This window comes from Triticum aestivum, chromosome 3B, assembly GCF_018294505.1.
Source record: "Triticum aestivum cultivar Chinese Spring chromosome 3B, IWGSC CS RefSeq v2.1, whole genome shotgun sequence".
In the NCBI taxonomy this organism is placed as follows: domain Eukaryota; kingdom Viridiplantae; phylum Streptophyta; class Magnoliopsida; order Poales; family Poaceae; genus Triticum; species Triticum aestivum.
This window is the reverse complement of record NC_057801.1, coordinates 830265310-830276283: the sequence shown is the minus strand read 5'-3', so window position 1 is coordinate 830276283 and position 10974 is coordinate 830265310. Positions and strand designations below refer to the sequence as shown.

Below are 10974 nucleotides of genomic sequence, written 5' to 3'. Positions count from 1 at the left end.
CTCTAATCTGGAGATTTTTATTTTGGAGCTCCACGTCAATAATTAGGACATCGGCCTTCGCCGCTCTTGTCTTAAAGAGAGAGAATCCACTATGTGGCTGCAGCTTACGGCGCTTTTCCCCTTGCTCTCGTCGAGTAATGATCGCACGGTCTAGCCTCACTTTCCTTTTGGCAAGTTCTCAGATAAGTCTATTTATTTCATACGGTACTCGAAGAAGCAACAACATGATTTAAGCTTTCGGGTGTTGGTTCACAACCTATCTCTTAGCACCAAGAGCTCTCGGCAGCAAAGGCGAGTCCAGTGTGCAGGCTTCAACACGCTGAAGCCTGCTCTTCAGAAAATAATGAATTTTATTTTGTACTAGTATGATTCGGCCCGCCCCAACTTCCTCGAGGGCCTAGCCAACCTAGGAGACTCGCACTTCCTCCCGGTGTCGTTCCTCTCGTTTGTTCTGTTTACTTCTTCAAGCAAGGTTGTAGACTCGCGGCCACCAATGCCTCCCTACGCAGTGGCAGCCGGCAGGCTCTTCCAACCCTCCCCGACCCACCTTCCTTCAGGCGCTCTGCGGCGACACCGCCGACACGACCACCTCGTGCAGGCACCCCACGACACGTGCCCATACCGCATCCAGTAGGAGTCCCGCAGCATCCAGTGTGTCGGCTGTTGGAGACCTCGGCGTTGGCTACAGAAGTGGAGGCGTCGGCAGCCGAAGCTTCAATCTGGCTCGCACAGCCGCACACCGCCACAGCCTGCTTGAAGTGGGAGGTCGCGGCCCATCACAACATTGGCTGTTGTGGGCCAAGGTTTAATTCACAAATTATTTTCTTCTACTGCTTTCTAATTGATAATGGAGGGCAACAAAATTAAAGGTAAGTACATTTTAAATGGAATTTAATTTACTATGGTATATGAAACATTGGCCAGTGCATTTCACACCTATGTGAGTTACTACTTATTGCAAATGTGCAATATTCATTTTGACATGGTAGTTATTACAAGCCACAAAATTAATAATACTCCCTCGATCCAAAATAGAACTAAAACCATGACACCTATTTTGGATTAAAGAGTGGTATTTTTCTTTTACACCAGTGACCTTTTGCCTGCCTACACCCTTATCGGTATGTTAACGGTGAAAGCGGATCGACGGAAAGATAATTTGACCTATAAAACATTTTTTTATATTTGAAAAATTAGCTTTTGGCTTTTAATGTGGTGATGCCATCTGATTTGTCTCTTTTCAGTATGCAGCTGGCAACTCCACTTCTCCTATGAAATTGTAATTTTAAATATGAATAATAGTGATACTTGATATTGACCAAATTCCTAAAGTTGGGGCTTTACAATTTTTTTCCCTTTTAGGAAAAAATCCAGTTGTTGCAAAAGCATCGAGTCAGTGTGTTGATTTGATAGGGATAGTTTGTAGGTTTGATCTTGACCTAACCTTTACGTACGTGCATCCATGTTTGCATTCTGTTTATGGGGCTCACCCATGTAATCTTGAATTGACGACGGGCAACCCGGCCGCATCTGCTTTATGGGGCTTACCCATCTAATCTGATAGCTATCCTATCTGTATATTCTCAAGCTTCTACAAAGCCCAACTACAGAACTAAAGGATGCAGCAAACACGTAACATTTCAAGGCATAACTAAAGCAAACAACAAATACGTACAAAGCCCAACTTACCCATCGAGAGGTGTCCTGTACCGTGCAGAACCACGGACCCTGCGCACTAATCTCTAGCAAGCTGACAGGCAGTAGAATCCACGTACAAAATAATTATAGATACATAGGCATACAAATGACCTTCAAGCGTGCGTCTGAGCATGCCCGTTAGCAGACTCCAGTCTTTTTATTTTTCTTTACGAGGGACATGCAGGCCGCAACGAACTTCTTCTCGGTGTCCAGGACGCTCTTCTGCGTCACGGTGCCGTCGCCGTCGACGCCATTGCCGTTTTGTGTTGCGGTAGGAGCAGTGACCTTAATGGCATGGGCTGCATGGACGTCCAGCTCGTGCAGGACCTTGTTGATGTCCGCGAGGAGCCGCTGGGCGAGGCTCCTGCTGAAGTCCTCCCTGATGACCACACGGAGGACGGCGACGTGCTCCGCATCCGGAGCCATCGTGTAGGCTGGCACGATCCAGCCGAATTTCCGCAGGTTCTCGGAGACGTCGAACACGCTGAATTTGGTGCTGTCCTTGAGCGTGGCGGCGACTAATGGCACGCCGTCCTCCTTGGACACGATGCTGAATCGGCCAGTGGCCTCCATGCCCTCCCTCAGCATGGCTGCATTTGCCTGGCAATTCTCCATGATGTGCTTGTATCCCTGCGAGCAAATCAACACGAAGACATAACTTATGATAAAATTATCAAAATTCTCTCAAGTCCTAAAATGAGGGAAAATGAACATACCTCAAAGCCAAGGCGTATCAGTTGATAGTATTGTGCAATTATCTGGCTTGCACCTGAACAAAAATGGCATGTACTTAAGTTGTTGAAACGGCATATAACAGAGGATTCATGCTCAACTACAGAACAATTAATACTGACCTTTGGAGAAGTTCAGTGTAAATGTGGGCTGATCTGTCCCTAGATAGTTTATATGGAAAATGAGTTCTTCAGGCAAATCGTCTTTGCTCCGCCAAACGACCCATCCAACTCCAGGGTAGACAAGGCCATACTTGTGCCCACTAACATTGATGCTCTTCACCAATGGTAGCCTGAAGTCCCACTCAAGCTCAGGATGAAGAAAAGGAGCGATAAATCCTCCACTAGCAGCATCAACATGGATTGGCACATTCCACCTGCATGATGTGTACCATGGTAAAACATATGCCAGCTATGTTTCATTGCTATACTTCAACAAAACAATTTAGTCAGTATCCATCACTAATTCACTATCATGCCTTAACAACAATGATGCATCTTTTCTGAAGAATTTTAAGGCAGTTTGCCGAATTAGGATACAACTGTCAGCAGATAAAATGCATACCCCGTTTCCTTGTTCTTTTCCACAAGAAGGTCATTCAATAGTTTGACATCTTCGTACTCTCCAGTGAGAGTTGATCCCAAGATTGCTGCAACACATATGGTGTTCTCATCCACCATCTCAACGGCCTTCAAAGGATCCATTACATAGTATCCTTCAGTTAACTTTACCTCCTTCAATTCTACTTCAAAATATCTAGCAAATTTCTCCCAGCAAACCTATTAACACGAGAGAGGTTACGAGAGGCACCTTTAAAGTACACACTGTGGTAAAAACCAAAAGATTCTACTCCACAGAACAACAACAATACCTGAACATTTGCACCAGTAACAATGTTGGGTTTGTCATATGGCTTCCCCTCCTCCTTCCTTTTATTTGCCCACTTTCTCTTGAACGCAAGGCCTGCAAGCATTATTGCTTCCGAGGATCCAACGGTTGAGACTCCAATAGCTTTCTCATCCTCGTTTATCGGTGCATTGACCAAGTGAGCTATCATATTTACACATCGGTTCTGCAAATTGCAAACACATAATTAGCAAATGCATGTACAGTCCGTGCTGAAGGTTTAATAACTTCTCCGTGCATTCCAATGATGCATATCAATGTAACATGCATACATATATAGGAGCAGCAGCAGGAGGAGGAATATTAGCTAAATTACTTTTTGACTCCAAACATACCCATTAGTCACGTGTTGTGGGACCTCCAGACTAGATATCCTACATATATATGTCGACGAAGAGAGAATGCGGTATATGTGTAACACAACATACGTGGTATAGCAACTACTACAAGAATAATACGGGCAAACATCCCAATCAAATATCTACGGTGGAATTTATCCGCTAGAAACCGGTTCAGACAGGAAATTCTCAACCAAGGGACATTTTTGAACAATTTCCAGCAAGTCAAGTCAAGCCCATGTGGAAACAGCAGCCCTGGATGCCAGGACGTCACCATACGAACAGTGTGTAATTTTTGACTTTGGTATAGTGTTTGACCCCGTTTAGTTTAAGGGCTAATGGTGCAAATGTGGCATCAATTGTGACGTCACTTACTAGTATTACTAACTGTGGCATCAATTTTGAGTAGTATTCTTAGAAGTTTTATTACTATTCTGCGGCTCTTACTACTACTAGTACTACTACTACTACTACTACTAGTAGTAGTAGTTGTGAACATATAAACATGTTGGGAAGTGTGATCACGGACCTGGAGCTCGGTGGTGACGGGGTACTCGTCCATGTCGACATAGTTCTTGTTGATGGAGTCCATGATGAGCTTGTCGCACTCAGGCTCCATCCACGTGGTGACGAAGGACGCCAGGTCCAGCCGCGGGTTGCCGTCCAGCATCAGCTCGTCAGTGATCATCTGGTACGCCGTCTCCTTGGGGATCGAGTTCTCCGGCATTCGGTACCTGATCGAGGCAACAATTGTCAGACGGGCATCAGACCGATCGGCGGTGGTGGTCGGATATACGGATGGTCACCTCGGGAGCTCCACGCGGGCGTAGCGCGACGAGAAGGTATTGTATGCGGACTCGCCGGCGCCGGAGCTCGAGTGCGAGATCACCATGGTCGCCGGCGCTAAGTCCTCTGCTCTCCGCTGCTTGGTGTCACAACGACGGCGTGTGTGTGTGCGTGTGTGTTTGGTGCTTGTGGTGGTGATGTGTTGGCCGTGAAGTACTACTATAAATAATGCAACAGAGGGCCGGGTTAGCTCGCCGGAGTATTACCGGCATGTGTACATGCGGGAAGGTGGAGTTGTGTGGCTCGGCCGGTCGCTGCCAGAGTGCCAGTCAGCATCGCCATCGATCATTCTCGCTGTCGACAGCCTCGAAGGCACCAAGACAGATCGCCAGAAGGAAGCAAGGTGGCGGCGCTCCGTGCCTCCGTGGCACGCGTGGCGCGGCGAGGTGGCCAGGTGACTCATGACGTTGCCATTTGTTAGTGTTTATTATGCAGGAGATAGATTCCTACGCTCCACATGGGTGACCCGCGTATCGGTCGTCAAGCTGTTCACCAAAAGAGCATCATCTCCTACACTACCCCTATATTATATTTATATTTAGACAGACATTATTGCTATGCTTTTGGGCAAAAAGCTTAGATACCGACGTGGAGACGGATGGTGCACTCATCAAACCCTTTTTTTGGAAAACATATGGAGGGGTTTTTTCGATGGAAAAAAATAGGGTCCAGATAACTGTCACACGTGTGGTGTATCGGATAGTTGTGCCACACGTCTCGTGTGGCATGGACAACAACCAGCCCACACATCTACGTGTGGGCAAAACAACTAATGCCCACACACATCATTTTTCCCCTCCCGAACCCTCTCACATGCGTGTGTGTGGGCGAAGTTGATAACGCCCACACGCCCGTATGTCAGGCCTCGTACCCTCCTGGTCCCGCACGCGACGCGTGACGCCCACCGCGCACCCGCAGTTGCCATGGTCCAGACCCTCGTCCATGTTCGTTTAACTGCAGTTGCCATGGTTGCTCAACTGCAGTTGTCATGTATGGTCTGATCTAATGTAGTTGCCATGATTTCATAACTTTAGGAGTTGCCACATACTAACACTAGGCAGTTGAGAGAGTTGCCATGTGCTCACAAGCATGCTAGGGCAGTTGCCATGTAAAAAGGAAGAGTTGCCATCTGCTAATGTGCACGTTAGGGCAGTTGCCATGTACGTGCACGTTGGGGCAGTTGTCATGTACCATGCAAAAACACATGGCAACTCGGTAAAAGAGAGTTGCCATCTGCTTACGTACACACTAGGCAGTTGTCGTGTACCCTGCAAAAACACATGGCAACTCGGGTAAAAAAAGAGAGTTGTCACCTATTTATAAAGCACACTAGGGGCAGTTGCCATGTGCGTGCGTTGCAAAAACACATGGCAATTAGCAGCTGGGGGTGGGAGAGGAGACGGGCGAGTGGGCGAGATGGCAAATGCCCACACAACAGCCCTTATGCGTGACTGAAAATTGGTGTGTGGGTGAACTGCTAAACGCCCACACACCGACCCCTCCGTGTGGTAAAACGGATGTGTGGACGAACTATGTCACACACCACACACACGCCTTATCCTACGTGGCACAGAAAATCAGCCAGATTGTGTCAAGATTCGTGCATATAGTACTGGACGGTGATGGATGCGTGTGATCGAGATGGTCAACGCCCACACATGTGGGCGTTAACATTTTCGTAAAAATATGGTTTCAATTTTTTCGAAACACTTGGAACCATTATTTCAAAAAGGACAGTGCTACAAATCAGCCGGTTGATAGCAAACAAACATAAACCTCCTCGTCAGCCGTTAGATTAGTCGATACGTAGCCGTTAGATCAAGTCAACGCAGAAATCGCATACAACAGCTCCGTCAATCCCCCAGCGCCTCCTCTGCACTGAGCACAACGATGGTGCTCCCCCTCAATCCCACCTCATCATGGCGCTTGCGCCGGTGACCTCGCAGCACCGTAGCCATGGACAGGGCTCCACACAGCAATATTGGTAGTCGATGGGAAACAAAGCTTCACCGCAACACCGATGACCCCCGGCGAAGCTCCGCTGCTGATCCATGGCAGCACCGCGGCGTGGAAAAATACCTCTAACGCAACACCGTCCGCGTCCCCGACGAAGCTCCATTGCACCCAGACGCGCTCCATTGCAGCCACCGGCGTGCGGCGTTCCGGCGAAGCTCCATTGGAGCCCGACCACGCTCCATTGCACCTGTGGCAGAGGCGCAGAGCCCCGTTGCAGCCGTGGCAGAGCTCCATTGCAGCCACCGGCGCGTGGCGTTCAGGTGAAGCTCCATTAGAGCCCCAGCCATGCTCCATTGCAGCTGCGACAAAGCTTCATTACAGCTGGACGTGCCCAACCCCTGGCGCGCGGCGTTCCGGCGAAGCTCCATTGGAGCCACGGCAAAGCTTCGTTCTAGCCGCGGCGGAGCTCCATTGCAGCCGAACGCGCTCCATTACAGCCCCCGGCGTGCTCCATTGAAACGCAGCCGACGATGGCGGATCTGCGATGCACGACGACCGCGTTTGTTGCACCGGCGTGTTGTACTGCAACTCTCCCCATCCGTCGAGATCTGCGTGAAAGCAACTCTTGCCACCGACAAGAACCACCCGTTGCAGCACTCCTCTTCGGCAGCACCGGCGGTGTGCACCGACGTGCTCGCAAACCACCGTAGGGCAACACCGGTCGTGGTGGAGCGTCGGTATTGCGGGGCAGAGCTCAGTTGTTGCGCTCTCTCTCTCTCTCTCTCTCTCTCTCTCTCTCTCTCCTTGCAGGAATGGCAGAGATCCTCCATGGATTGCAGCTGTGGCGGGAAGGGGTGGCGAATACAGCACACACGGGCTAGAATCGGAGGGGCATGGCTAGCAGCGGTGGAGAATGGAGAGAAAGAAAGAGCAGAGGGTATTAGATCGGGAGGAAAAGGAAAGTGGGAACGAGAGGATTCAGGAGAGATAAGAGAGGGGGAGCGTAGCGTGAGGCCGGACATGTGTCGTGCGCCAGAGGAGGTTTACGCAGCGGAGAAATCAGCCGGTTTAGAAATAACGTTTTCCTTTCAAAAAACAGTACCCGACCAATACCACTGACTGTTTCGCCTAAAAGATTCCAACAAACCACCGTTTCATCTTCTTGATAACTATATGTTTTATTTAGCGAGACATGATTGCTAGGTTTATGGACAAAAATCTTACACACAGGCGTGGGCACTCGTGAATGCCTCTTTCTGCTTAAAAATGTGGTTTCAATTATTTTAAAATTGTTGGAATTGCTATTTCAAAGCATTATGAGTGGTATTACTATAAAAAAATTGCGAATGAGTGGTATTACTATAATTGAAATAAGTTATTTCTGAAGGGGGGGGGGGTAGGTATTTGCCGGAGCTAAATCCGGTAGATCTCGGGTAAGGAGTCCCGAACTGGTGATCTTGGCATGATGGTAACAGGAAGTAAAGGGACACATTATTTACCCAGGTTCGGGCCCTCTCGAAGAGGTAAGATCATACATCATGGTTATATTGTATTGATTGTGGATGGGGTACAAAGTACAGGATAATCTACCTGCTGAGATCATATGAATGAATCTAGTCTACCTTGCCTCTACGAACTAAAACCCTCGGCTTATATAAGGGCTGAGGGGTGCCTAATGTTACACATGCTCGATTGCATCTAGAGATAAATATGTCGAATATTTGAATATGCGTTGAAGTATGTGCCAAGTTTTTTGTAGGATTCCATATTGAGTACACCGAGAGCCACAACTATGTGGCCCATTTTTTGATTGTCAATGGTCCTTGGCCTGATCCATGATTGGCAACCGACATGGTGAGTACATCATAATCTAGGAAACCGCCAGTAGCCCCTAAACTAGTCTTTATGCCATGGACCGTTAATTATTCCCCGAGACAGCTTCTTCTCCTTCTTCTTCTGGTCTTCGGCTTGGTAGACGAGTTCGATCTTCCGAATTAAATCCATATCTGAGGTCTCTTTGAAGTCCGAAGTTGATGAATTATATTTCATGTTTACTTTATTGCAGCCATGTGCGATCCCGTGCAAGGACACTCGCTAGGTACAAGGTCGTCTTTTACAAAAACCCCTTTGAAACATTTTAGTTTTAATAGATCCGAAGACCTTTAGCTTAACTGCGAAGTCTTACTATGTCGTAGTGATATGTCTCCAATGTATCTATTTTTCCAAACACTTTTGCTTTTGTTTTGGATTCCAAGTGCATTATTTGAATGAAACAAACTCGTACTGACATTGGTTTAAGCAGAACTACCTTAGTGTTGTTTTTTATGCATAACTAAAAGTTTTTGGAATCGGATGAAAAGTTACAGAGCTTTTTTATGGAATATAAAAAAAATACTGGTGCAAAGATCAACCGGAGGGGGGCCACCAGCAGCCCACAAGGCAGCGGCACGCACACCCCCTAGTGCGCACCATGCTATCTTGTAGGGCCCATGGTCGGCTGTCTAACCTAATTCCATGCTTGCAAATACCGTCTTCCCGAGAAGAAAACCAGGGCGAAAGTTTCGCCGCGTTTTATGATACGGAGCCGCCGCCACATCCTGTTCTTCATCGGGAGGTCTGTCTGGAATATGTTCGGGGCTCCGGAGAGGATGATTTGCCACCGTTGTCGTCATCAACTTTCTTCATCAACAATTCGATGATGCTCACTACCGAGAGTGAGTAATTCTTTCCTAGGCTTGTTGAACGGTGATGGAGATGGACGAGATATCTTATTTAATCAAGTCAATTTGTTAGGGCTTGATCACTATGTTCTGAGAATGATGTTGCTATGACTTTGCTATGCTTAATGCTTGTCACTAGAGCCTGAGTACCATGATTTCATATCTGAACCTATTATTTTTTCATGTATATTTTGGAGTTCTTGATTCTATATGCAATTTATATGCACCTATTATTGTTCTGAACCATAGACAGCAAGGTCACAATAATTGGGATACTCTCACGGAACGAATGTAATTTGAAAAGTTTATGTATTCATTATGTGTTAATATTTTGTTTCGGTTCTCTATTAAAGGATCATCTTACTTACTCTTAGTTTCCATTAGGACCTCACTACCACGGGAGGGTAGGTCATAAGTTGACATGTAAGTTCTTGTGTCAAGCACGTATGACTACATACAAATACATACCTACATATGATTGATGAATTGGAGCTATTGTGTATTGCTGTAGGATGTGGTTGTGACATATTAAATTTCATGCAAATATCCATCATTGATCCAATGCATGTGCTCTCACAATATTGCCTTTGCTTTAAACACTATTACTGCTGCTGTTCCAATCGCTACAAAATTGCTACTGCTGTTACTGTTGTTGTTACTTTGTTACTACTGTTATTATCACTGTTATCATACTAGTATTGTGCTAATAATAAATTGCTGCAAGGAAGTGACTTGTCAGTTGTGGTTGAATTGAAAACTAAACTACTAAGACTTATAAATATTCTCTGGCTCTCCTTCTGTCGAATAAATAATTTTGGGTGAAATACTACCTTCGAAGACTGTTGTGATCCTCTATAATTATGCACCATCAAGAATATTGACTAATGTCGTTGCCGGAAAGCATAAATAAAGGCATTAACGTTCGAACCAATACATAGTGGCGAGTAAATTCTCAGACAAGCAGGTAAAAAATAGCGTTCAAGCGAGTGGCATAAGTGCCACTAAACCAACACATTGCATGAAAAGTTGACCGCGGGCAAGACCATCTAGAGACTTAATGAACGCAGAACAGTTCAACCCAATAGCAATGACAAGAGTTAGCTAACACACCACACAGTTTTGGTCATTCTTTTCTTGTGTGGGCTAAGGTTCTTTTTCTAAAGGATGATTACCCCGGCCTCAGCATCAAGCAATGCACACAACCATATTATTATGGATCAACCCAAAGTCACCTTCCTGGCAACTACTATGACTATGTCTACAAGCTTGATGATGTGCCCTGACCTCGCATCAACACACACCATCTATTTCAATGGCCTTACCAAGCCACCCGTAGGCAAGCTGAGAGCACCAACCGGTCAAGTTACACAATTTTCTTGCACCGCACGCGCATGCGCTATAACTGTTCTCTGCCATTTTCTGTCGTCCAACTTTCAAGAGCGATCAATACGTTCACCTCGCTAGGCCATTCTACCATCGACGTCACCGCGATGCCAGACATCGCCACCATCCTGCGCGCATCTATCCACACGCGTCCATCACCAAAACTCCACCACGCCATGCCGTCGAGACCCGCCGGCAGCCTTGCGATAGATGTAACACCGCTCCTCCTCTTATCCTCTCCATCCAGCACCTACTCCAAAACGATGCCCCGAGGAGAGAGACCGGCAGCGAAATCATCATCTGATTCGGGAGGCTCATATCTAGGATTTCCCCTGGAACATACCGAGCGTGGTGATGCAACCTGCAACAATGATGCATCGATAAGAAAACAACAT

General features: G+C 46.9%; 1 protein-coding gene across 1 annotated transcript; it reads right to left on the bottom strand.

The window, feature by feature from the left end:
* Nucleotides 1-1620: 1620 nt before the first annotated feature.
* LOC123066916 (glutamate decarboxylase) lies at nucleotides 1621-4636 on the bottom strand. Its single transcript, XM_044489897.1, has 7 exons — nucleotides 4481-4636; nucleotides 4204-4408; nucleotides 3302-3502; nucleotides 2995-3209; nucleotides 2553-2806; nucleotides 2415-2467; nucleotides 1621-2328 (listed from the first exon to the last, which is right to left on the bottom strand). The coding sequence occupies exons 1-7, from the start codon at nucleotides 4564-4566 to the stop codon at nucleotides 1837-1839; spliced, it is 1506 nt and encodes a 501-aa protein (XP_044345832.1). The 5' UTR covers nucleotides 4567-4636; the 3' UTR covers nucleotides 1621-1836.
* Nucleotides 4637-10974: the final 6338 nt, after the last annotated feature.

What these genes read in the sequence shown, in the direction of transcription:
- LOC123066916 (XM_044489897.1), bottom strand. Translation starts at nt 4,566, where the DNA reads ATGGTGATCTCGCACTCGAGCTCCGGCGCCGGCGAGTCCGCATACAAT. An exon ending in CCGTCACCACCGAGCTCCAG is followed by an intron (nt 3,503 to 4,203) that starts GTCCGTGATCAC and finishes TGCAATTTGCAG; the next exon opens with AACCGATGTGTAAATATGAT. An exon ending in TTACTGGTGCAAATGTTCAG is followed by an intron (nt 3,210 to 3,301) that starts GTATTGTTGTTG and finishes TCGTGTTAATAG; the next exon opens with GTTTGCTGGGAGAAATTTGC.